Source organism: Cyprinus carpio, chromosome A21, assembly GCF_018340385.1.
Source record: "Cyprinus carpio isolate SPL01 chromosome A21, ASM1834038v1, whole genome shotgun sequence".
Taxonomy (NCBI): Eukaryota; Metazoa; Chordata; class Actinopteri; order Cypriniformes; family Cyprinidae; genus Cyprinus; species Cyprinus carpio.
In genome coordinates, this window is record NC_056592.1 from 20,774,031 (window position 1) to 20,801,884 (window position 27,854).

Sequence of the window (27,854 nt, forward strand, 5' to 3'; positions counted from 1 at the left end):
ATTTGGACAAGTGATCCGTGATATTGTTTTATGTTGAATATCAACGTTTTTGTGTGTATTGGTTAGGGAGGGATTTGTGGACACGTTTATGTTTTTAGATTTTTTGGAGTAAAAAATATAGTGTTCATTTTGTCGTGATAAGTTGAGCGGAGCTTTTCTCGTCCCCTAGGAAGGGGCCTGTTTGTTTGCGCCATCTAGCGGCTACTACTCGTTGTTAACGCTATATAATATCGCGATCCTTCACATCCCGAGATGTGAGGCTCTTTGTGTAAGAAATACGCATGCGCGTTCATTCACACGTGCTGCCTCCTCTGAAGCGCGCAGCAGTGAAGATGGCGGACACAGAAAGTAAGATCATGTTTTTCACATTTGCGTTATTTCTATTACGATGCTGCTTAAATTAAACTCTAAATATTTATCTTAGCACTTTTATTCCCAAGTATGATGCGCTTAAGAAGTGTACGTCGATCAAAACACGAGTTCTCAACTTCAACCGGACGAATGGTAGCATTATCGTTCGTGTTAAAAGATTCCCGGGTGCATTTAGAAAGTTTAAACGTTTTCGTTTAGAAATGCGTTTTACAGTCATTACTATTATTATTACTGCTAGTAGTAGGAAATTAAGCATGCACAAATAACCTGTTATTAGTTAAGCTAGTATTATGGAAATTAAATGTTTCTCTGCTTGCGTGGACGCCTGATACTCTGGCCTTTTAAAATCTTAATAAAAAGCCTTAATAAATTACAATGCATTGAGGGGCCAGAATTTAGCGGCTGCTTTAAATGCAGCAACTCGTAACTTTAACGTTGCGGAATGTAATTAATGTAATTTAACGTGAATAAAGCAGTGTTGAACTCTTTCGGTAGAATCAAACTGCACGTGCTGTCCGAAGGCGCCACGTGCTTCCGCAACTCCTGCTAACAGCAGCCGCTTCACACTTTAATACATGTTCATGATCAGATCATCTGTAACTCTGACTTACTTTGTCCTCAGCTGGGTCAGCTAAGAAAGAGAAGAAAAAGAAGACCAAGAAAATTTCAGAAGGAGAAATCGGGGTAATTGCTTTTTTTATATGCATGCACGTTTATGACTTATTATTTGATTTGTCACTTTCACACTAGAGACTGTATAGCCTTGAACTGTCATGTATAGATGCATCTAAAGCACAAATATCCACTGACACACATGTAGTAATGTATATGTATAATAAAGTCATAAAGCCAAATGTCCTTATCTCAAAGTACTGGAGATTTCCTTGATGCAAAATTATTTGAAATCTTGTTTTGAGTCATAGAACAAAATGTGAGTTTATACTCAAAAAAAAAAAAAAAAAAGAACAAATATGTCTATAATAAGGTTTGAAAGGTTTTTCCCTTTTAAATGAAGTTGGTTGTTTCTGGACCTGTTGGCAGATTTTTTTTTTTTAAATCATAAATTCACTTCATTTATATCAGCTTCACAGAAAACAAAGTAAATGTATCATAATTTATGAAACTTGAGACATTTGTACTCGTAAACAAGACCAATACTGAGGAAGAACATCACATTTTGCAGTTGTACTGTAAACTAAATTGTTAGTAACGCTTCAAAGTTTTGTGTTCTATTAAGAGAACATTGACATGCTCTTCCGTTCAATTTATTACTTAAATTTGGTCTAAAAAAATATTAGTCTCAAATTTTAAACTCAAATCCTGCAGAAACCCTGTATATGTCCAGTGAATTGACCGATCTTAGATGCATGTTCTGAGGGATTGTCTTAAAAGATTTTTGTTGTAGTGTCAAGAATTGATGACTGATCATTATTATTATTATTATTATTATTGATATTGTGACTACACTACCTGATTTTTGTATTGTTGCCATCAGGACCTTCAAGAAAGCGGAGACTTCCTCATCAAACCTGAGTCTAAGGTGGTGAGATTGGACACGTCTCAGTGGCCGTTACTGCTGAAGGTCAGTGTTTACCCACAGATCCTTTGGTCAAGTGCACGCGTGGCATGATGAAGGTGTTTATCCATTCGCCGAGCGCTGCCGACTCTCTCCCTCAGCGGCCGTGCGGTCCGTTCTGGGCCGCGGGGTCACAGCGGTCTGGTTCTGCTCGGCTGGTCCAGTGTTCTGTTGGGTCGGCCGTGGCGGGGTCTGATGTGCTGGTGCGAGGGGTCAGAGCGGTTCTGACAAAGACGAATAGACGTGTCTGATCACACGCGTCACTTGAGTTCTCATATACTCGCTTCTGCTTTGTTCTTGTTGTGATCTATAAACCTGCTTCTCTGCAGAACTTCGATAAGCTCAACATCAGGACGGCTCATTACACTCCTCTGCCTCATGGCTCGAACCCGCTCAAGAGGAACATACATGATTATGTCAGGTAAGAAATCCTGGATTAAGAAGTTATAGGGATGTAATGATGCGTCCGATCCGGGTGAAAATATGTGACGGTTGAAATGTTAAATCGTTTGTGAGGGGGGGGGGGTTGTTTGAATGTTTATCTTATTGTTTGTGAGTAGGGGGTTATCTGAATGTATCTCTTCAGAAAAGTTTAGATGGTATTTTATTTCCATCTTTTCTCTGAATTTTGTTCTGTAAGCGCCACCTGCTGTCAGAGAGTGAAACTGCGTCTCATTCAGCCCCGTGTCTATTGTTTTGGTTGCATTCAGATTTTTTTTATGTAGAATAGTTTAATAAAGCTAAAGTCAGACTCAAGTCCTGCTCATGTTGTGTGTATGCAGCATCTTTGTTTGCATCGTGAGTAAAAATGGAGTGGCTGCCTCTGATTTTAAACAGAAAGAGCACAGACAAAGCCTGAGCTTGTTTATATGAAGAGATTTCTTATTTGTGTTTATCTGATTTGGGATTGGTTTTAATTTCTATTTAGTTTTGTTATTTGACATTTAAATTTCACAAAGAGATGTTCAGCATTTTGTCTGAGAAATAATAAAATCATACCTTTTTCATTTGTAATTTGTCTTAAATCTTTGTTGTGGAACATATCGCATCATTACATCCCTATAAGTTATCAAAGTATTCAGTATGACGCAAAGCCACATGATGTGATGTAGATTGCATTAGCACTCTGTGCAAAGATGACCTGCTATCTATCACCCATGACTGATGGCTTCTCCAAAAACACACAAAAAAAAGAGTTGTACCATAAGTTCCTACAAGTGTTTTTAATCTGTCCACCCAGGACTGGTTTCATCAATCTGGACAAACCTGCAAACCCCTCTTCCCATGAAGTCGTCGCTTGGATCAAGAGAATTCTTCGTGTGGAGAAAACAGGCCACAGCGGCACTCTTGACCCCAAGGTCACGGGCTGCCTGATCGTGTGTGTGGAACGAGCCACGCGACTGGTCAAATCTCAGCAGAGCGCAGGTGGGTCCGCCGTAACGCTCCCAGATCAAGAGATTGATATCTTCACACACTTACAGTAAAGCTAGTGGCCTCTCCTTACTACTCTTGTGCCGTTGCTTTTAGGCAAAGAGTATGTGGGCATAGTACGGCTGCACAATGCGCTCGAGAACGAACACCAGCTGGCGAGGGTAAGTAGGCTTTAATCAAGCAGTCGAGTTGGTCTGTCAGTGTGGCGGTTCTCTGTTGTGTGTGAGATGATGAGCGTGTTTTATCCATTCTCTGAGTGTCTCCGGGCCCCCTCTCTCTCTCTGGGCTCCTGCTCTCTGCTGCAGTGTTCTTCTGCGGCCGCTGGTCTGGAGCCTCATGCAGGTTTGGAGGGCCTGGTTTCACCGAAGAAGAGCTGACATTTCTGATCACGTACACATGGGCCGTGTGACCCTAAACGGCTACAGGAGGTCTGAGAGAGAGCTTCTGAGTGTTGTGCTTTTCTCTGCAGGCTCTGGAGTGTTTGACAGGAGCCCTGTTCCAGAGGCCTCCGCTCATCGCCGCTGTGAAGCGCCAACTACGAGTGCGGACCATCTATGAGAGCAAGCTGATCGAATATGATGCAGAGAGACGATTAGGTATAAACTTAAGGTTTTATTGAAGTCAACATGAAATCTGCACCTTATTTCTATAATTTACATTTCTCAAAAATAAGGCTGGGTGATAAAATAAAACGTTTTTACTCTATGGACTTATTTAACAGCTGATCCCTCAGTAAAATAAATTGTCTAATAACTCTGCGTGTCTCTGGGGAAATGAATGGCGTGGCTTCATCGAATGTGCAAAGCTTTTTTTCAAGTAACTAGTAAAGTAATGCATTACTTTTAATATCTGACTTTTTCAAAAAGTAATACCAGTTACTTTATTTTCCCGTTTATTCACTGAAATTGAGAGTGTGGTGCAGAGGCACTTCCTTCAGTCTAAGGCTTATTCATTTCACTTTTGGTGGAAAAGTGCCTTTAGAGTTGCCAAAAATATATATATTTTTTTATTAAACTAAGCAAGCCCAGCTCAGGTGCCGACAAGTAACACAAAAATAACATAATGCATTACTTTCCATAAAGTAACACAATATTGTAATGCATTACTTTAAAATGTAAAAGTGAATATCAATTTATAAATATTAATAGCATATGATATGGAGAATATTGTGATTATTTCAGGGCTGTTGTGAATGCAGTTTCATGTTGACTCTTATTTTGAAGCCACATGATGTGATGTAGATTGCATTAGCACTCTGTGTGAAGATGACCTGCTATCTATCACCCATGACTGATGGCTTTCATGCACTATGATGACTCTGTCTGCGAAGTGCGTGATTGTGAGTAATTGTGTGCTCTCGATCGGTGTGCAGGTATCTTCTGGGTGAGCTGTGAAGCGGGCACGTGCATCCGGACTCTGTGTGTTCATCTGGGGCTGCTGCTGGGAGTCGGCGGTCAGATGCAGGAGCTGCGGCGAGTCCGCTCCGGTGTAATGGGAGAAAAGGTACGTCTGCAGAACCAGTGTGGAGTTCAGTTCTGGGCTTTTTTTGAGTGATATTAGAAACATGCATAACCTTCATAAACTTCAGCCTGCATTAAACTCTAGACTACGACTCGGAATTAAAATGGACAGAACTTGAGAGCTGAATCTTTGCTATCAGTTTAAGTAACCATTTTTTTTTGTGGTTTGTTGTAGGTGTTGAGTGATGTGAATTTTCGTTGAAGTGGAATAACTTGGATGTGGTAAGGTTGGTTTGAGGTATGGTTTATTTCCTGCATTAAATGATTATTTTTAGTTTAAATGGATAGTACACTCAAAAATAATTTCTGCATCGTTTCCTCGCCCTCAAGTTGTTCTAAACCTGTATTCATTTCTTCTGTTGAATGCAAAAGATTATATTTTGAAGAAAGTCAGTAACCAAACAGTTGACAGTAACCACTGACTTCTCCATAGTATGGAAAAAATTACTGTGGAAGTCAATGGGTTCCGTCACGGATAGTTGCATGAATAAAAACAATATTTACTTACACAAGGCCACATAAAAAGCTTTTTCGTTGGCTGATACCAGTGTTTGTTTCTCCAGATAACCTGGTGACCATGCATGACGTGTTGGACGCCCAGTGGCAGTTTGACCACAACAAAGATGAGACTTACCTGAGGAGAGTGATCTACCCTCTGGAAAAACTCCTCATCTCCCACAAAAGGATCGTCATGAAGGACAGCGCTGTATGAAAACTTGTTCATTTCGTAATTTATTATTCCAGACGAAGTTTGAAGTCGGCCGCTCTGATGCTTTGTTTGTGTAACAGGTGAACGCTATATGTTACGGCGCTAAGATCATGCTGCCAGGCGTCCTGCGGTATGAAGATGGGATTGAAGTGAATCAAGACATAGTCGTCATAACCACTAAAGGAGAAGCCATTTGTACAGGTGAATGTTTAGATGTCTCTCAGCACCGCTCTAAGCCACATGATGTGAAATAGATTGCATTAGCACTACTGCAAAGATGACCTTCTATCTATCACCCAAGACTGATGGCATCAGTCCAGAGTTAAAGCTGCCGCTCGTCTTTGTGCAGATTTGAGTTTTGATTTGTTTATCCTCAGCGGTTGCCCTGATGACGACCGCCGTCATATCCACGTGTGACCACGGTGTTGTTGCCAAAATCAAGAGGGTCATTATGGAGCGAGACACGTATCCGCGCAAATGGGGCCTTGGACCGAAGGTGAGAAACGTGTAGAGAAATCACTGTTTATTAGTGAAATCAGTGTTTACATGTATTTTAAAAAGACTTGTGTTTCAGGCTAGTCAGAAGAAAATGATGATCCAGAAAGGACTTCTAGACAAACACGGCAAACCCAACGGCAGCACCCCGGCAGACTGGAAAGAGGGCTACGTAGACTACAGGTACAGCTGCTTCTGAGCCACCAATATTTAATGTTTTACTTCTGATCACAACAACATCACAGTTTATTATTAGTTTTTTTTAAACAACAGCAGCCAAATATATATTGTGCGTTTTCAGGTAGAGAACATATCATTGTTTCAGTGCAATTTAAGAAGTTTCTTCCCGTTGTGTTTAAAGAGCCTTGTAATGGCATGATCGGATTACTTCAGATGTAGACTGTGTAGGGAATGTTACTTTGTGGCTTCAGTTATGTAGTCTTGAAATGCATGCATCTCTTGCACAAATTACAGCTCCATTTTTGGTGCAAAACGGTGTGTATAATCAAGATAACCCACATAGGAGCATTTTTGCTGTCACATCTTTAATTAAAAAGGGCATATAATTGCATTAAAATGCTGCTACACTTCATTCTGCATCATGTTCATCAGCAACTGCATCAATGTAAGATGACATAGGACTGCATTTGGGTGGATGCATTAATTTGAAAAAAATTTTCCAGCTCCAGATTAATGCATTAAATCGACAGCCCTAGAAATAAGCCCTAAAAAAATCAACCCATGATTTCCTTAACCTACAAACCCAAAACATGCCCAAAGTCGCTTATTATAAACTGACTTGGCAGTTCTGGTGTCTGTGTGAGTTTGACTTGGTTTCTTCGTATCGTTTAACGTAATGTCAAGAAATTACATAACACACAGAATAAAGTACCTGTGAACACTTTCATCTGTAATGCTGCACTTTATATCGCTTGCACTTCTTAAAGTGCCCACAAGATGTCACAAATCATCCACTGAGATCTGATTAAGGAACGATGCTTAAATATCAGGTGAAAAAAGAATAGCTCAAACCGATTCTTGGTCGATCTTAGTCTTAAGTGGAGATGTATCTGCAGACTGTTATCCCTTTTCGGTCTGCTGTGACCCTGGAGGGAGTCTGTCTGCTAAAGTGAAACCCTGAGCCCAGGACAGTGCTGTCTGCAGCGGGCCGGACCGCCACTGAGCTCTGTGGACAAACCCTTACACTTCCTTTGGAACAGAAATGAATTGACTCTTTCCTCTTCTAGCACACCCAAGGTGAAAAAGAGTGGTGAAGTTGCTGGTCCGACGGCACCAAAGGTATGATTTCTGAAGCACATGGATAAAAATGTACTGTTTTTAATATCGGTATTGGATTAACAAGATTCTCTTTTTCTAGAGGAAACGAGATGAGAGCGGAAGCGAAAGTGACGCGGCAGCTGCTCAGGACACAAAGACAGAAGAAGACAAGAAGGAGAAGAAGAAAAAGAAGAAAGAAAAGAAATTGAAGCTAGCAGAAGAGGCAGCGGCCGAGGCTCCAGCTGAGGAAGAAACTGAGGTGAGCACTTTTGATGCTTGATTTGGATGAAATGCAAAATAAGAGATTCTTCATTCAGCATGAAGGCTTTCAAAGGGAATGTGGCAATTGTACAATTAATTTTAATCAGCTTAATACATGTTCAGCATCCATTTTTATTTTCCTGGCATCCTTTGGCTAGTGTTACAGTGATCTATCACGAGAAGTTAATTGGGTTCAGGCATCCGACACGTGAACACGCTTCAGACAGCGTGCGGAGTTCTGTTTAACGGACAAAAACACAATAATGTCAATGTCTTTTTTTTGGTGAGTGGCATCATAAACTGTCTTAAATGCGTTTAAAAAAAAAAGTCCTTAATGATCTTAAAGAGGTGGGAGGATACCAGATGTGCGTCAGGTTTTAAAGAGACAGCGCTGCTTTAAAGTGAAACCTGATGCAGTCTGTCAGTTATGAGATCAGAGTTAATATAGATTAATCTATATTCAAAATGACAGATTATGCATATATAATTAAGCTTAGTGAAGTTTAAGTTTTTTTCTTTTTAATTAAAAGTTATACATTTCAAAGCCTATTAAATGTTAAAAATGTCTTTCAGTTATACTGTAATGTTGAATTAATAGCTAAAATTGAGGGAGAAAAGCATTTAATAGAGACTTCAGTAGCAGTATTGGTATTATTCTGGCTTTCACTAATAATAGGCTACTTGGTAAAATATGCCATCTTTGTTTCTGCATTAATTTGGTAATTCAGTGTGAAATTGACAATATAAATATTATTAATATGAAGCAAAACAGAAAAAAAATTATTGTTTTTTTTTTTTTTTTTTTTCAGTTGATTTATAATTATTCTAAATGCGTTCCTTCACACACAGGTTACAGAGAGCGCAAAGAAGAAGAAAAAGAAGAAAAAGTCTAAAGATGCCGAGGCTGGCTCAGAATGAACAGAGACTCGTGTGAAGTTCTTGCAGGAGTAAATTTGAGCAGATTCTTCTATCCATCCTCACCCACCTGTCAGTCATGTCCGTGTTCAAGAGTCATCGTGGACGGCAGGTCGGGCAAACCCATGAGTTCGCTTGTAAATGCGTGCGGTTATTTTTTTTATTTTTATTGTCCAAATGAAACCCATATTGCATGGGTTTATTCATGTATTTGAATGGAGTTTTTTTTTTTTTTTTGTAAATACAGAAAATGTAATCCTGTAATCAAATGAAATATGACTGAGTTTTTACAACAACAACAACAAAAAAAGCCTCATTTCTTTGTGTTGAACTGGTTTAACAGTCAGTGTGTCCATACAGTGGATGCTGGGTTGCAGTCATTTCTACACAGACTGCACAGTCTCTTACACGTGTTTGCTTGGTTATCAGTTTCTTCATTTTCATTTCAGAAGAAGAGTTCATAAGTTTTATTTCCCCCAAAAATGTAAATGCACACTCCCATATAGTATGAGACAGGAGAAAATAGAGGTCATATTTAAGGGAAGAGCACCTCAATTTTATTCTGAGGCCCCACATAATCAGTAACATGCAATCTGGTGCAGTTTATGATGTTTATATGGCCGAAAAGATGAATTTCAAATGGCTTGGAAATCAATGAAGTCTTTATGCATTTTATGCAGTCTGTTATAAATATCTGTCGCTGACATGTGGGCTCTTTCTCCTAACCATCGGTCTACATTATCATGCATCACAGAAAATCCTGAAATCAGTACGAGGGATTTACACTGTAAAGCATTATTAGACCGTTTGTTGGAAACTGAGTTTCTGTTCTTAGCAGGTGTAGTCAAAGGGATAGTTATTTTTTTTTTTTTTAAGAGACTTTTTTTTTTTTTTTTTTTTTTTCTAAATGGAAGGGCGCTTTTTATTTAACTTCTTTTGGACTGAAGCAATGCAACACCCGCTGACTGCAATGATACAGCTTAAACGCTCAAAGACAATTTTTAATATAACTCTGACTGGATTCTTCTTAAAGAGGAAAGCCATAAACCCCTTTCACACTGTGATTCCGGAAAATACATGGGTAATGAGTTTTGCACTTTCACACTGCCAGTGACTACCCGGAATATTTGCTTGTGTTCACACGAAAACGCTAGGCATGTTAACTTTCACTGAAGCTGGCAAACGATCTCAGCTATCAATCCCGGGACGTGTTTGCGTTCACACAGAAGGCGACCCGGCAATTTCCCGGGTCCAACGTGCAGTGTGAAAGGGGCTATATACACCTAGAATTCCTCGGGGGTGAGTAAAACAGCCTAATTTTCATTTTTGGGTGAACTAACCCTTTAAAGCAACAATATCACTACTGCAATTTGAATGAAGCTGTTATGTAGCTATTCATGAGGTTTGAAAGGAATTGTAGTGAACTAGAGCTCACCTTCACTGAGGAGAACTGAAAGGATTTCATAAAAAGCTTTGTGTATCGGACGTTCCCTTAGAATTCAGCTTCAGACCAATGGAACTGGAAACAAACAGCTTCCCGCTTCTTTCTTCTCTCGACTTTTGTTAGTGAGAATAGACTTTCTAGAATGATGGATATAAATATCAGTGTATTATTCAGTTGCAATATAATAGGGAATGAATGACAGCAGTGTTTATTCTGCAGATACTTCCTGACAAAGTCCAAGCTTTAAGATGCCTGTTTTTCATTTTAATCAAAAGAATCCTGAATGCAATGAACCGTTGAAGCTGTTTTTTATTTCTCTGCAGTCTCTTTTTATCTCTGCAATACGTCATCTAAAATATAATGTGTATACATTTAGTAAAACATTGTGCAAGTTTACTGCAATAATGGTACTGTGAATTTCAAATACTTTTGGAAATCCAGCATTTTGTTGATTTTGATAAATAATGATCATCACAGTTGTCACGACTTTCTTTTCCATAAAGGGGCTTTGGAGTCACAACAGCCGTTGTGTACCGTCCTGGAAATCCTAGAATTAATCCAATCAGATGACGACTTTGAAACTCCTGAAGTGTTTTCCATTTTGTGTGTGTGGTGCATCAGACGTTCAGCCAGCGGTTCATGGGTGTGCCGTCTGAGGCTGAGACTAAACTATATGGCCCTCCATTTACTATTTGAAGCCCAAACTGAACAAAAACCTACACGTTCCCAAAGCACACAGTTTCTCTGTTTGTGAAACCATACACTGGGAAGAGTGCATGTTCATGCAAACATTTCAATGAAAAAAAAGTATGCAATCTGTGAAACAAAAACCAACCGAGTTTAAAAGTAGCCTGATTCTGCAGGGAAAGCGTGCACTTGGCAACCCTGGTGGCTGGCTGGTTATTCTGGCTATACATGAAAGAGCGTTTCTTGTTTTTATTATAGCTTGGGAGAGCAGGGGTTTCCCTCTTATTGCCTCTAATGACCCCATTTAGCACACTTTGGGAACTTTTAGTAAGACGATAACACCACATAAACTGTTTTGAGAAGCCACTGGATATTGGATTCGGTCAAACCTCGAATTATACTGCGGTTTGCTCTGCTATATGATTGATATTTTGTCACATACAAATACAGTAAAGAAAATTCAATGATTGTGCTTTCGGCTGCTTTAGAAGAGGTTCCCACTCTTTTACACCAACAAATTTCAATGATTTACACTCGTTGGTAATGGAAAAATGTTGTAAAAATGATTCAATAGAGATCACCGTGCTGGATTTACCGGTACCAGTTTTTAAAATTAATATAATGAAACAATAAAATGGATTTTTTCTTTTTCCTGTTAACATTTCCATGGCAATAAGAGCTCTGGATTACACTCTTTATACCAACATGCTGTTTTACCTTCTCCTCAAATCCTGAAAGCTTCTTGTCTTGTTCGTAATTCATGATATTCTTGACTAGTTGTAATGGAGTAACCAAGAGTTTTTTAGAGACCTCTTCTGCAGGGGTGTATAACGATTGCTGATTGTTTTTACAGTAACAAATGCTTTTGGTTTATTTTTAGCTGCGTTGCAAAAGAAGATCTTCAGATATCTGTTTCTGTTTTTCTGCTCTTAATCTAAACCATACTCCATCCCAGCCCTCTCCACAGTTTTGTCCAAACTTGGTCTTGAGAAGTGTGCTGCCAGCATTCTCTGACTCAGCACAAGAGAGATCTGCTTCTGTATGCATGCCTCTGGATCTCCCAGCGGATCTTTCCAATGTTTCAGAACTAGTGACCCAGCTGAAATGACCGTAAATTTCCATGCTAGTCCAGCTGAAAGTGCAGTGTAGCATACTTTGTCTTCCTGGTGCTTAAAAAGTCAGGGGCTGCGTTCATGTAAATATTAAAGAAGAAAAAAAAGACATTTCGAAAGATAAATTCCTAAGAAGTTCTTAAATATTATTTATCTAGCTAAGCAACCAAGGAACTCGTGGGGAGCGTGGGGAAGTTGTGGCCTAGTGGTTAGAGAGTTTGACTCCTAACCCCAAGGTTGTGGGTTCGAGTCTCTGGCTGAGGTGCCCTTGAGCAAGGCACCGAACCCCCAACTGCTCCCCGGGCGCCGCAGCATAAATGGTTGCCCACTGCTCCGGGTGTGTGTTCACGGTGTGTGTGTGCACTTTGGGTGGGTTAAATTTGGAGAGGAAATTATGTGTAGAGCACGAATTCTGAGTATGGGTCCGTCACTTTCACTTTTTTTTTTTTTTTTAACTCTCTACAGAGTTTCAAGACACACCTATTGACTCATGATTGGTTGTTTTGGGCCTCTTTGTTCACTTTTGACTGAAAACTTTTACATTTAGGACTTTTTTTTTTTAAATGTTTAGGTTCTTCAGAATTAAATGATTTATGGTGACTTTTGTTGCATGTAGATATGTGAACTCACTTAAAAAAAAAAATCCTGGACATGATTCAGATGTGTTAAAGGGTCGAAAAATAAAATGTAACACTTATGACCCAGCATAAGAAATAAAAAATGTAAAAAAAAAAAAATTTTTTTTTTCCTTCATCGAAATGGGATGAAACTTGTTTACATTTGTTGCATTAGCTATGTGAACCCACTTTAAAAAATGTACATGATTCATATATACATGAAAACCCTCATTAAAAAAAAATGTGTACATTTTGCATAACATCATAAAATCCCCCCAAAATTCAAAATAATAATCAAAAAATATATAAACAATTATTCATTGGCAAAAACCTGTAATCTGTAATCTCAATTCATTTGATAATTTTTATGTTACGTGTTGAGAAGAAAACATCTCAGTATGAAGTACCAACATGCTCCACAATATTTTTAACATGACCCGACCTGAAACATTCACTGAGTCAAGCTTGGCAAACCTGATGGAGAGTCCAGCTAGACTGAGTCATTTAGACGGAGTCATTTTATTTCCCATGAAGGAATTGCAACAGCCATCGTTGTGGTTGGAGATCATGAGGGATAGAGAAAAAGTAGAAATGGAACGTGAAAAGCAACTGAAATGCAGTACTAGTTCTGGTGCTGATTTCGAGAGCCATGCATCAGAAGTGCAGTTTGACCTTGATAGCTGAAAATACAAACCCCTCTCATTGTACTCGCGAACCTCTCAGCTGGGTGAAATTTCTACAAAAAACATGACGAAAGAAGCCAACGGCAGTGAAAGTAGATTTTAATGTTGGTCACTTATGCAGAGTGTGTCTGATAAGCAAAAGCATATGTGCTTGTTGTGACAGTAAAAACAGCGAATGGTTATTTGGCAATAGTTTGGAAACACATCCACAGGAGCTTTGGGAGGTGCTGACACAGACACAGACTCAGTTAGCATTCTGCTCAAAACAAACCTGCTTGTTTCTTGTTCTTTCCATTTTTTTGTGGGATTACAAAGTTGCATGGCTTTCTTCTGTGGAACTGTTTAGTAAAGGATTGTCCAAATCTCCAATGGGAGGGCCACTATCCTGCGGCGTTTGGCTGCTGTTCTAATAAAACACACCTGTATTAACTAATCAAGGTCTTCATGTGAGAACCAGTGATTCCTGATGCAATGTCTTGATGCATCATCTTTAAAGATTAAAGATATTTGAGAGCTATGGCAGACCAAATAGTAATAAATAAATAGTTTCGGGGGCATTCACACAGAACATGTTTTTTCATTCCAATGCGCTACCATTGTTTTCTATGTAAACATACGCTAGATGGACGTGTTTGACCGTTTACTGTTTCACAAAGTGTTGATTTTTTGGCAAATCGTATGGAAACCCTTGGGGTTCAGTTTGACCCCTATTACAATTGATAACCAAAATTTGCACAGCGTTTCCAAAGCACATCTGCGTGTCAAGACTTCGCATGCACATTCATGACTGTAAATGAGAAACAATCACACATCTTCAAGAAGAAATAATAGTTAAACCAGTGTGATTATCAAGCAGTTTTGAAAATGGAATATGAGCCACAATATTGCCTTCAGTTTTGGTTTGATCCTCACACAATGTTATTGTTTGGCTTCACAGAACTCAGACTGCAGCACACAAGTCATATGGACTATTTTTTATAATACTTTCATGCTGCTTTTTAGTAGCTTAACTGCATCTGGCCAGCATGAGCATTATTCCTTTGTGTTCCACAGAAGAAAGTCAGAAGGGTTTGGAATGACATAATCCATTAAAATGACTCTAAGTACCTGTTTTTAGTTTTCGTTTTCAGTTTAAATGTCATTATGATGAAAAATGATCTGTTAGCATTCAAATTATTTACAGAAGGTTCTTAGTACAACAAAGTAAAGTTATGTGTTACATGTTTCTAAAACCCACTCAATATATCATTCATAAGAAACTAGAAAAACAAAAATTTCTCATTTTTTACAGAATTTACAAAAGCCTCGCCACTTAACGAAAAGACAAAAAAATAAATGCATATCTACTTTACTATTCTGGTTTCGTTTTACATTAAGCCATTGAAACCATCAAAATAATTCTAGTTTCAATCACATACTGTACGCAAATATGCAAACGCAGTCCGAATCGCTTGGCCAACACATTTCAACCATGTGATGCTATTGTACATAACGTGTGTTTGAACATCAGTACTCAGCAGGGAGTGATAGAGTTATTTAGAAATGTCTACGCCATTAAACCAAATTTTTTTTTCAGCTAGCAAGATTTGTGACAGAAAACATGCTGAATAGATAAAAGCGTCATTTAGCAATATTCTCTTCAAATGGTTAAGATAGCTGATGTAAATGAGAAAACTGTCCATAGAGTTTCTTTTAAGAATGCAATGCATATTTGTGTCAGAAATTGTGTTCGGACTCATTTAGAAAAGCCATTACGTGTCAGATTACATTCACATGCAACACGGATACAGCATAATTTTGCTCAGAGCCAATCAAATGCAGTTTTCCATTCCTACAGTCTCATTTTCTTCCGTTTACGGCTGGGTTTGGTGATGGAAGCTAGAAAAAACACGACTTGGCTTCTTAGCCAAAGAATAAACATACCGTCCCAAACGTTCTGAATAAATGAATATCATTTCCATTTTCCACATGGCTCGAAACATTCTTTGTGGCCTTTTCGAGCACCTCAGTTCACCACAGCTTTCAGAAAAATAAATCGTTGGTGTGCCACTGGAATTTAGGTGAACAGATGTTGTTTTGTCTATTCTGCTATCTTGCATTTCAAACTTAAAGCAACACTAGAATTGCTTTGTACGAATGTTAGGAAGGCCGTCTAACCTAGAAATAGGTGCTGCTCGATTTCGGTACGAGGTTAACTGCAGGTTAACAAACTACAGAAAGTGAGTCCAGGATAAAGTTGAGCAGGGACTGAAAAAGATATTTCAGTTTGTTATTCTCATTTCCACTTCGCCAAGCTGAATCCTCAAGGAAAACCTGTGTGTGTGTGTGTGTGTGTATGCTTAGACCAGTTCCACTTTGGAGTTGGGATACACTGCCACCACGTCATACCCCTCCGGAGGCTGCACACGGGCCTTGGCATGCATCTCGCAATACAGATTCTCATCGATGAAGAAATATCCTCTCTGCTTTAGATTCAGCCCACAGTCATCACACACGAAGCAGTCGGGGTGATAGAGCTTGTCTCTGGCCTTCACGATGGTTCCCCTGCGTTTAAGACAGTTCTTAAATGTCATTTATTGTACCTTACTCTTCTGGGATTTTATTGTCAATGGCAGATAATAGTGTACAAAAGGACAAATCTTATAAAGAGACACTATTAAGGACTTTAATATTCATGTTTATAAATAAATGTTTCATTCCAATTTCAACACAATTTGGAGCATCCAACTATATTTTCCTTACAAACTTTTCAAATATATTTTCAATGTAAAAAAGTTATTTCTAAGAAATAATACATTAGGTGAACATTGTTCGATTTGTTCAGTTATCTAGTCCTTAATGATGTTCTTAAAATGTAAGCACAAAAACATTATTTATACATTGTTCATGGAACGTTTCTGAAATGTTTCAGTTGGATGTTCAAATGTTGCTACTTGTTTTAGAATGTTTAGAGAACATTCAAAAGTAACATTCCCATGATGTTGCAAAACATAAAATGTAATGTGCCCTTAACGTTCACATAAACGTTTCTAAAAAATTTCAAAAACTGGACATTTTGTACGTTCAGAGAACATTCAGAAATAATGTTTTTAGAATTTTTTTGTTAGCTAGAAATCCACTTCCTATTATTAATCTCAGTGAACAGTTCCATATTTGGAGGCTATAACATCTGTCAACAGCATTTACAACGAACACATTGTCTCACTCTTCTGTGGAACTTCCTTATCAATGACCTCACTGTTTACTCATTTTTAATCGAAACTGTGGGAAAGTGCCAACAGCAGTGAAGTGACATACAGTTATATGTGGATCACCTGTGCAGTGAGAGGAACACATGCTGCAGCAGGTCAGCTTCATTTAAACGATTAGTTCACTTCCAGAATAAAAATTTGCTGATAATTTTCTCACTCCCATGTCATCCAAGATGTTCATGTCTTCAGTCGCAACGAAATAAAGGTTTTTGAGGAAAACATTCCAGGATATTTCTCAATATAAAGGACTTCAGTGGTGACCAACAGGCTGAAGGTATAAAATGTAGTTTCAGTGCATCATCAAAGGGCTCTACACAATCCCAGCTGAGGAATAAGGCTCTTATCTAGCAAAACCATCGCTCATTTTCTTAAAAAAGAAAAATGTATATTCTTTTTAACCACAAATGCACATCTTGCACTAGCTCTGAGATGTGCATCCACATATTCACGCATGATGTAATCAGGTTGGAAAGGTCACACATGGTCAGCTCTTCGTCTGTGTGCTCCGGTTCAGAAAGAAAGGGTAGGATGAAAACTCCATCTCATGTTCTCCTCCAACTTCAAAATCGTCCGACATCGTTGTTTTACCTTTTTTTGTAAAAACCGTTTTGACCTTTTTTGCATGTTCGCTTCACAAACACGGGGTCGGTGCTTCCACCTACATCACGCGTGGCCTTTTGAACGTGATTACGTAATGCATGAGAAATGTGCAAGACCAGCAATTGTGGTTGAAAAGTATATACATTTTTATTTTTTTAAGAAAATGACCAATCGTTTGCTAGATGAGAGCCTATTTCCTCAGCTGGGATCGTGCAGAGCCCTTTGAAGCTGCACTGAAACTGCATTTCAGACCTTGAGCCCGTTGGTCCCCACTGAAGTCCATTACATGGAATAAAATCCAGGAATGCTTTCCACCAAAATCTTAATTTCTTTGCGACTGAAGAAAGAAAGACATGGACATCTAGGATGACATGGGGGTGAGTAAATTATCAGGATATTTTTATTCTAGAAGTGAACTAATCCATTACACACTCTATGAACGTGCCTCTATTGTTGTGTACTATTAATGTCATTCACTGACAGCAAGTTAGGGTTCGTAGGTTCATGTTCAAAGATATAGAAACAAACACATATTGGTCTCCAAAGTCACTTGTTATGTCAGTACTATTAATCGTCTTTCTTAATGTTCATTTATGGCTTTTCTCTGCAAATATTACTATATATTTAAACAAACTGATATGAAGCAGAACTTACACAATGCCGTTTGCGCAGCGTGTGCACTGCGGCAGCTTCTGTAAGCCAGGGATTGGTGCCAGAGGAGCCGGTATGGGGCTGCCCAGCTTTGGCACGGGGGATTTGACAGGGGAACGCAAGCCTCTGACACCATGTCTGTCCACGGGTGAGGTCCCTGAAAGGAAAATAAACTCGAGTCAAGGGCACAGAATATTATAAGCAGGGATGCACATAAGTGGTGTGCAGCTGCACATGCACAACCAAAATAAAAAATGTGCTGGGTAAATAAGTAAATAAGTAAATGTAAATATTAGCATTGTATTACTTCTTGCTATTACTTCTATTAATAATTCTTTTATTTTTGGCAGTTATATTTAATGGGTCACACTCACTTATGTGAGCACCAAACCGAACCTTCATGAGAACTAGACTGAAAAACTTATGTGCGTCCCTGCTTATATGTTCATATTCAGTAAGCAACATGCATTTACTCCTCTCACGCACACAAAAACAGATTCAGTATTCCTCAAAACGAACAAATGCAGTGAAATGCAAATAATGACGCAAAACTGCAATATTTAAATATGTTAAATAATATAAATCTCCTTTATGTATTTAATCCCATTTTATTAATTGGTGTCTTTGCAGCTGACCTACAATGATCGAATTCAACCATACTAATGAGCAAAAATAACTTTAGATAAACAGAACAACTGAACTTTCTTCTCTTGTGTCCTATTCTTAATGCAATCCAGAATGGCAGCACAACTGAAAGGTTTATTTGAGCTTTTTGAATTTACATTTCCTTCAGCCTGAGGCTTATTCATTTCACTTTTGGTGCCAAAAATAACTTTTTTATATTAAAAACAAACAAGCAAACCCAGGCCAAATGAGGAAAGAGTAATGCAAAAGATACACAAAAGTAATCTAACATGTCACTTTCCATAAAACTTAACTATAAGTAATGCAATTAGTTACTTTTTTAGTGAGTAACGCAATATTGTAATGCATTACTTTTAAAAGTAACTTTCCCCAAAACTGTCCCCAGTTACGCTGTTCCATTAATTCACATACAAATTCACTCTTCAGATAACATTCTTAAAACATACTCATTTCCGTGTGAACTATTGCTTTAAAAAGTGAGAAACAACTCAAAATGTGCGCTCAGCAGCTGTCCCTGGAACAAGAGATGGCCGGAAATGAATGTCCTTCATGCTTCAACCTCAGGTCAGATACTATTCTCCATGCAGACGTAGCTGAAAATCGTGGGTGTGTGTTAGCTTCAGGGCACTGCTGGGGCCAAGTATGGAGCACAGCTGCCAAGGCCTCCACCTATTTTCTCGGTTTCAAGCCAAGTTTAGAACCAGGACTGGCGTAGCATGAGCTCAGTGGAGAAAACCACCCTGCTGCTGGATGAGGAAACATCCGAGAAAAAATAACGGATAAATGATACAATGGTGCCTGCCTCCTTCATCCAACTGTTGCTGTGCCAAAATGAGATCATTAACTCTTATTCCCAAGGACTGCTGGGACAGGTTACAACTCCAAACCTGTCAACGAATACCATTAATTACACACTTAAACACTTGATCTCTGAGCCCTGTGACTCCACAGGGCTTTAATTCAGCATGCAAGAAATGGCAAAGTGTATGTATAGCGCGGTCTAGAAGTCTCTCTATGGGATTTGGCTTAGACAAAACATTTTTTTTGGCTTAAATGACATTAAACACAGCGTTTTGGAGGGTTTTTTTTTAGCGTACAAGAAACTAGAGACTGATCTGGCCCAAAAATGCAGTGCATTTACTGAATACATTTTTAAGTAGCATGACAATTTTAAAATAGTGTAGCATTTCTAGTAACAAGTAAATACTGATGTATTGTGATAAAACACCGTATCACAGCTTTGTTACCAAACTATATAAAAAAAGAGTAACTTGACTGTAAACTGCAGCTTGTTATGAAACAAGTGACTCAAAACCAGCCGCAACTTTTCAGTTTTTTTTCTGTTTCTGCAGCATTGACCACTGTTTAGACTCAATGGTCCAAAATCCTGCTCCACGTTAAAGTATATTAAACATTCAAAGCCACATTTACTAAAAAGAGTAAATAAACTTGGGACCCATTAAAACACAGATGGGAGTGGAAAGTTCTGCAGGTGCATTTACTGACAATGCTCAGATTAACACAGATGCAGCCAGAGGCCATAATGACCAACACAAACTACCAAGAGCAGCCCAAACATGCATTTAAATCCTCTCCTCCCAGAAATGTTGTGTCTCAAAGGGAAACTCCTACAAATGCATATGCAATATGGTCAGCTGCAAAGGCCACACTTTTACTACCAAAAGAAGTCTTGCGCCGGTGCAAACTGCCAATAAATCTGGACCCATACTGTGCCATGTTAGAAAACACTTTCACTTTCAATATGGATGGACAAATTGCAAAGACTATTTACAATGCTTAACACTGCAAGCATACAAGCAACTCATCATTCAGTCAGTTTGAGATTTAATTTAAGACCCACACTTAAGAGTGACACAGCAGCAAATAATGGAAAATCTAATTTTGTTTGGTCTTTTGAATTAACGGGTTTCTGTTTACTATGATCAGCCCAAAAAACAAAAAGGATTTATTCCAAATAAGCTGCAAAAACTTAGATCCAAAATCATTGTATGACATTCCTTCTGTTTATTAATGTTTGAATATTTTTTTTTTTTTTTTTTTTTTTTTTTATACGCGAAAAGTGGATAGCCAAAATAGAAAAATAGAAGTTATTTAGTCTTAAAGGTACAACTGATAAAATCATAGAAACACATTACTATATAGGACCGGTATTAACATATTACTGGTAATTCACAATTTTTAAACACATTCTGAGAGAGAAATAAAAAGTCAAACTGACCCCCATCCTCAGCTTCCAGGATTCCCTGCAGGTATTTAAAGGAGCCAGATTGTTTGGGAGCTGACACAGGTTCCTCATGGTCCTGAAGCATCCTGTAGACATCTGACTGTGTGTCGAAACCGTTGCGGTTGCCCGATGAATTCACTGGCAGTTCAGGGCTGAAACTGAGAGTAAAAAACACATCCCCATCTCTTTCTCTTCCAGAAGCATCTGCTATTGCCATATGTTTTCATACTGAGCAAAACAATATTTCAGTGAATCAAGTTATTTATAAAAGCTGAAAGAATGGAAGCCAATGTAAGTGTTTAAAATTAAATCAAAACACATTAGTTAAAAATCTACCAGTCAAAAGTTTGAACACCGTAAACCTGCATACTGTACTTAAAGTCTGGCATGAAGAAATATTTTAGGTATCATTTTCTGCCTGTTATGACTTTTGTAATATTCCTCTAAAAAATTCATTTCCCTAATGACATTACTCCCCACAATAACATGCTTTATCATTCGAAAATAACAGCACAATCAATTAAATAATCTATTATCAACAGATTTGATGAATTTTAGTTTGTGTTAATGAGCTGATATAAGTACAGAAATCAATAAATAATATGTAAAAGTTATAATTAATGCACCTTAAGTGCTTGATCTTGAAACTCATATTCATTTTACAAGTTTAACAAGAACCCTACTGATAAAGCGATAGGTGTGGCCAAACTTTTAGGTTATATGCATTAACATCTTTGAAGGCATTGAGGTTTTTTCCAAGTACACAGCAGGATTTTCCTGTTGGAAGTTTCCTTGTGAGTCATCAGTGTTATAACAGCTTCTACCTTAAAGAAGTCATGAACTGAGAAATCAAAAAGCCCTTGGTCTTTTGACAAACAAAAGGTCCTTGTACTATAAAAACATCCTGTAAGTTTCAGAACTCAAACCTTTTGTTAGTCTAAAACAGCTTATATTAAAGCCAATCTGCCAACTATATTGGATCCGACAGTAACGTCGCAGCACACAAGTGTGATGAACTGTCGTCACTATTGCTTTGTCTGTTATTACAGATCGTTTGATATGTGCTTAGTATTTATGTGTTTTTAACCCAAATCAAATCAGCATGCATCTATAAAGGCTGTAGGCTGTCAAACATACACAACTGTTAGCCAATCAGTGGGCGTTTACTTCCGAGTCTAAAATCCGTTCAAACAGATACCGCCTATTCAAACAGAGCGTTCCGATGAGGGGGTCAAAACAGGACAGAAAAGAGTCTACTACTTCTAGATTATGATGTTTTTTGATGTGAAAATCTTGATAACCTTATAAGTGGACCACAGAGAACACTACAAAATAATAAAAAGGCACTTCATGACCACTTTAAGTACAGGAGGAATTCATAAACAATGGATTCGTCATCTTCAGAGTAAATAGCGGGTTTTACAAGCTTCTCGTTCACCCTTATCTATCATACAAATACTCTAGTGCTTCAGAAAACTCAAGGGTGTTTTGCAAATACCAGTGCAGCAGATGTTCCCTGAAGAGTCTTCACTCACGATCCAGTTCTAACATTAACTCATTTTTACGTAACAGTAGGCATGAAGAGCTGTAATATCTTTCAGTCTGAAGTGTTTATTGTTGAGAAGTGCTCTGAGTGAAGACAGGACCTGCACTGTGCATTTCCAACATGAGAAATGTGTTCAGAATTGCTTCCTTGATAAATCAATGTTTTTCTCACAGCCTTGTGAGGATCATAAATATCAGTTTCTGGCCGTTGCAATGGCAGTGTGGTTTGTGTTGGCTAGAAATTGAAGCAGTGTACAGTTAATGTGAAATCAGAACTGATCTAATTTACCTTAAGTGCCTCGTCTAATTCTTATTCCAAAGAAAAATGCTTTATGCCTGTGCATGTGTGATAGCTGTGAAATGGCACACCTGTGGGGGGAGCCCAGGCTGAGGCCTGCCATCTGCTTCGGTAGGGCACCATTTCCATTATTTTGTGAATACAGGCCAGCTGGATTGTTGTAGGTAGGTCTGGAGTTGCCGTTATTGTAGGGCACACCGCCTGTGATGGGACTCTTGGGGGACGGACTCTTGGGAGTGGGGCTATAGCCACTGCTGATTGGTCGAAAGGTCTGTGGAAAAAACAAAAAGTGATTATAATTCAAAAAATGTCTAAATTCCAGAGCAACTTATCCACTTTTCTACTAAAAGCTTATCCTGTTTATATTTCAGGTAGCCTATGTAATGATGCACCCCGAGCCAGTTGAAAATTGATTAAAATATGTGACGATTCAAGTCGGTTGAGAAGTAAAACAAATCGCTATACAGTTGGGAGTGAGGGGTTACATGATTGTATTTCTGAAGGGAACAGACTATCTTCAGAAAACTCGATCTTGTCTCTGTATAATGCATATTAAAGTAGTGTTTATAAGTGCAGCTGTAACCTAGGAAACGCTGTATTGCTGTTGTTCCATAAGCGCCACCTGCTGTCAGAGATTGAGCGTGGCTCTCATTCAGTATGCCTGCTTTTATGTAGTTTGTAGCATAATTTCACAAAGCTAAAGTCAGACTTTTTTTTTCTGTACAAGGTCCATTTTCTGCTGGAAAATGTGGACGTGTTGGTATTGAAAAAAAAAGTAAGAAAAATCCAAGTTAGGAAAGAGAATAAACCCTATGTTTATATAAAAAGATATTCTTTTAGTTGTATTATTTGTTTATTTATTTGATTTAGCATTTGTTTTAAAAATTTTGTTTTGACATAAAAGATATTTTAATTTCGAAAAGAAATGTGCATCACTTTATCTGAGAAACAATAAAAAGACAATTGTTCATCGTTCATATTTTATTAAAATATTTTTGAGAAAATCATATTGTGATTGTGAATCGTTTTCCATTGTGAACTGAGTGAATCGTTACATCCCTGTCGAACTGAGATGACTGTACGAGTCCAGCATGATCCATGACTGGAACAGTAATAAAGCCTTTGACAGGTTTACAGATCTGACATGCACCCAATAAACAGCTTACCTACAAATACGTAAATATTTACTGTTGCACACAAATTCCCATCATACACATTCGCCTCTGGTCAACTCAGCACTTGAGTACAAGTTGTAGCAGCTTTTTTATGACATCAGCAGTCATTTAAGGAAACATATTTGTGTTATCCTTCACAGATGGAGTGGAGATGCTTTTTTTTTTTCGCTAAATAGTTTGTCTGAAGTAGTGTACTTGAATACTAATTCTAAGAAAAGAAGAAATTTATGTTTAAGTATGAATGGCTGCCAAATTCAAAACTCTGCATGCTGGGAATACCAGGCCAGTTAATATGATATATTATATAATCCTATATGAAATACATTGTCATATGAAGTAAACACATATATGCTATCTATTAGAAATGGGAAGGCATGTAATTCATTCACGTATATCTCTAGCCTATACAAATATGTATGTGCAATACATTTAAAGACATGCACCTGACATGCATATCCCATACACATGTACATCCATCCTAAAGTACATACGCAAAAAGATAGACATGCATTTAAAATATTACCTCTAAACATACAGATTTTTTTGTATACATGTGGTTTTAATAAAATTGCATATACAAATTAAATATATGTTGTTGACATATATGGTTGCTACATATAATACCATAGAAAAAAAATCATAAATATTCATAGCATATGTACATATACAAATTTTACTAGGGGGATTTTATATATGCTATTTGTTAAACTTATATGTATATCTTCATCTCATCACCAAGAGAATGTACACATGTGAGAAATACATATCACCTTGATATTGGGCAATATATGTCATACATTAATACTGTTCGCAAAAAAAGAAACGGTAAAACTGATAGCAGCAATGTTTTATAATAACTGATACCAGGTAAACGTCAAAAAAGTCTTCATTTAAAAAGCATATTAGAATGATTTCTGAAGGATCATGTGGCTCTCTCTCTCTCTCTCTCTCTCTCTCATAAATAAACAATCACAAGAGTCAAACTGTGGCATCTATGCAATACTCCATCTTTCAGCTCCACACACAGCAGGGGGCAGAAAGTTTAGTCTGCAAACCACATTTTTTTATTTTTTGGGGGAGGTTTTTTTTTTTTTTGAATGTGAAAGATATCACATCCCTCTGTATTATGGTACAAAATGTTCCAAGGGCAACAAGTCAGTATGAAGATTGCATTTCTCATTTTGAGTGGACAGAAGCCAGCTGTTCTCAGTCGCTCATTTTAAACAATGTGTGAGACTATTTCTATGCAGCAATATGAATGATTTAGTAGGTTCATGTGCATTTTATCATGTTATTCAATCCCTTGAGTGCCACTTATAATGTTTAAAACAGAATTCTTTGCCTCTGTATCTTTATAAATACCCTCACAGAATATAAAATAAGATAGAGTACATAAAATTCCAACATTGCCATCCAGCTTCTGTGCAAAAATGCATGGCACGTTTACAAAACAATCCACATGAAGCTTGAATGTAAAGATCAGGCGGAAATGATCAGGGATAAAATAAACTTGCTAATGGTAATTCAAAATTTCATCAAGCTGGCATCAGAAAGGTGCAGAAGCTCTTGCAGGTCATCTCAATAAATGTTAGTTAGTTTCTTTAACGTCCACAAAGTGGAAATTTTACTTGCTATTTTTTATTTTTTTTTGTATTGAGGAGAAATAACTGAATTACGAATATGTTGTCATCAAGCTCTTTTGTCTCACAAGACCGTAAAAAACTGGTGTCAGAAAACTTACTCAAAAGAAAATATTACGATTTCTTGTTATCAAGAGGAGAAACACTGTGTACAGCAGCAACATTTAAAGGTTCTGATGCTTTCACAATAGACACTGAATGAAAATTATTTTTGCATTTGACAGTTCTGATCTTTGCTTAAGTTTCATACCTTCAAATAAATATTCAGAGCATACAGAAACATACCTTTAAAATACCAGGAACCTTTAAAAATCTTGGAAAAGCATGGAGGCAATACGGATGCAAAACTTCACTAAAATCAAACTTCACAAAGCAGTTCAATTGATACCAGATGCCACAAATTTACAGACTCTGGTCTTGAAATGGTCAAGATTGGTTAGACCTGAACAGCAGATCATTCATCATCATATAAACATTTGTTATTTTATAATTACAAACATTGTTTGTTTTACAGTATTTGAGCAATGATTCCGCCACTAGCTGATTAACACTGAACAGAAACATTAAGGTCATCCAAAGTATCTAAAAAATTTTAATACCTGAAAACAATTACAATGTAGGCCAATAAAGATTGTTCTTTTACTGGGAAGGAAACATCTAAAAACTTTTGGGAACATAAATTGAACTAGACCACCAAACAGGCTGCTAGTGCGCATGTAAGAAATATTGCTGCTGCAAATATAACATACATGAAATAACCGCCATATAGCATACACAAATCACCTCATAGCAGATCTATACAGGTGGAGCTGGGGAAGGTGGAGGGTTTCTGAAGCAAGCTGCAACTGCTACGGTAAGCCCTAGTCATATATTTGAATGCTGAGCATATATCATCTACAGCTATAGTCCTGCAGTAGATAATGTTTACAGCCCTGTTGGGGATGCAACTTCCAGAGGCATTTCTATAGAGAAAACATTGACAGAAATCTTCTTGTTGCTAAAACATAGCCGTTGAAAACCTGTGTTGATGCATGCTTCTTTACTTCACATGTCTGCCACAAAAGGGTGTAACTGCAATAAAGATGGCAGATTTACTAGTCTACACATCTGGTGTATAGCTTATAAAAGTGCCAGTTTTGTAGTCTAACATTGAAAACCATTCAATTGTACCTCTGTACCTTTTTAACCATAAATTTTCACTATATAAGCTTACATTTTTGTTATTTAATAAATCTGGATAAGGCTTTTGTCTCATTAAATTGATTTATTTAACCTATTCTGCAGCAAAGTGAATGAAGAGGATCATTGAAATAGCAGCCGCAGGCCACATTTATCATGACTTCAGAAGAAATATTACATGACAACTTTTTCAGATACCTAGTTTAAAAACAATGTGGCTCTTCAGATCTAACCAACCTAACCTGTACTATCGGCCCATGAAAAACATTACAAATGAAAAAAAATTAAAAATCTATGTATTATTAAAGATATAAGAATTTAGATTTTGTTTATTTTTATTTTTATTATTGCTGTTTACTTTTACTTTAGTGCAATTTAAATTACTGTTACGCAAAAAAAAAAGATACATTATTATTATAAAGTATTTTGTAACACTTTACAGTAAAATCCCATTAGTTAACATTAGTTAATGCATTAGAGCATTACAGTTAAAAAATTACATTTGTTACAATATTCATTCATCTTGCTTATTTCTGTTAATAAAAATAAACTTACAACTTTTGCTCTTTATAATGTATTAGGAAATAGGGTGTAGTTAACTGTTAACAAATGAAATCTTATTGTAAAGTGTTACTAAACATCAATCAGTATTTTTGTTGTACTGCTTTTTATTTATTAATGTAATTACTGCATTAATGAGAACTTCCAGAGAATAATGGACTCAAAAGATGAGGTACAGTGTCCTCATCAGGGCGATGCAACAAAAAAATGCTAAATTTAATTTCTTGTTTTTCTTTTTGAACAAAATACAACCTGGACATGTTTTGTAAGATTCAAACAGACAGCAATGACTTTCCTAAAGTGAACTTAATCATCAGTGAGGGCCCACCAGAAACACAGAAAGACCAGGAAAATATTTATGAGGAGTGTTTGTGTCTGCTCATAAATCCTGAGCATCATCAGGTTTCACTGACCTTTTTTACACTGCTATCCCAGCATGCCCTTTGGTTCTGGTGATGGCCCAGAGAGCCAAAACATTCAGAACCATCCAAAGCGCCCTGCTACTGCAGCGGACTGCTAGCAATGAACGGAATAAATCTAAACTGACTCCAAACCTACTTTTATTAATTAAGGTTTGCCGTGGGGAAACGACCCCTGATTTATGGAGGTTGATATCGACCTGAACACTGCAAGGGAGATATAAAAGTTGAAGGGAGGACCTGATGGAAACCATATGGCTGCTGTTGAAAGAAAAAAAAAAAAACACACTCCCAGCATCAGCCCCATAACATAACATCACCAGCTCACCATCAAATAACACAGAGCAAACTACTAAATATACATTCAAAAATTATGCAATTTAAGACTTAAGCAAAATAGGTTACAGTACACAAAATGCACCAAACATTGCAAGATACTGGAGATAAAATACATTAAAAAAATAGATACCGTTTTCTTTTTTTTTAAAGTGACTATTATTTATTCCTGTGGTGCAAAGCTGAATTTTCACAAGATTCTTCAGAAA

At 37.5% G+C, this 27,854-nt stretch overlaps 2 protein-coding genes and 4 non-coding genes across 6 annotated transcripts in view; 5 read left to right on the top strand and 1 right to left on the bottom strand.

Moving 5' to 3' along the window:
- Positions 1-317: 317 nt before the first annotated feature.
- Positions 318-9,139, top strand: LOC109046331 (H/ACA ribonucleoprotein complex subunit DKC1-like). The gene is made up of 15 exons (XM_042711273.1): positions 318-348; positions 995-1,056; positions 1,868-1,954; positions 2,278-2,369; positions 3,189-3,373; positions 3,476-3,540; positions 3,849-3,975; positions 4,752-4,886; positions 5,448-5,605; positions 5,689-5,809; positions 5,986-6,104; positions 6,183-6,286; positions 7,351-7,402; positions 7,482-7,640; positions 8,492-9,139. The coding sequence occupies exons 1-15, from the start codon at positions 333-335 to the stop codon at positions 8,558-8,560; spliced, it is 1,551 nt and encodes a 516-aa protein (XP_042567207.1). The 5' UTR covers positions 318-332; the 3' UTR covers positions 8,561-9,139.
- LOC122134821 lies at positions 1,994-2,203 on the top strand. Its single transcript, XR_006153117.1, has one exon. It is a non-coding gene; the product is annotated as a small nucleolar RNA SNORD17 (small nucleolar RNA).
- Positions 3,042-3,118, top strand: LOC122134809. The gene has a single exon (XR_006153105.1). It is a non-coding gene; the product is annotated as a small nucleolar RNA SNORD83 (small nucleolar RNA).
- Positions 4,602-4,678, top strand: LOC122134811. Its single transcript, XR_006153107.1, has one exon. It is a non-coding gene; the product is annotated as a small nucleolar RNA SNORD83 (small nucleolar RNA).
- On the top strand, positions 5,844-5,919 carry LOC122134813. The gene has a single exon (XR_006153109.1). It is a non-coding gene; the product is annotated as a small nucleolar RNA SNORD83 (small nucleolar RNA).
- A 4,044-nt stretch (positions 9,140-13,183) lies between the features above and the next one.
- The window catches only part of LOC109046118 (PDZ and LIM domain protein 4), a 33,009-nt gene continuing 18,338 nt past the window's right edge, over positions 13,184-27,854 (bottom strand). Inside the window, exons 4-7 of the mRNA XM_042711275.1 lie at positions 22,407-22,606; positions 20,487-20,650; positions 17,606-17,759; positions 13,184-15,644 (exon numbers count right to left, since the gene is read on the bottom strand). Coding sequence (XP_042567209.1) covers positions 15,440-15,644; positions 17,606-17,759; positions 20,487-20,650; positions 22,407-22,606 — 723 coding nt within the window. The 3' untranslated portion in view covers positions 13,184-15,439. The remainder of the gene's footprint in view (positions 15,645-17,605; positions 17,760-20,486; positions 20,651-22,406; positions 22,607-27,854) is intronic.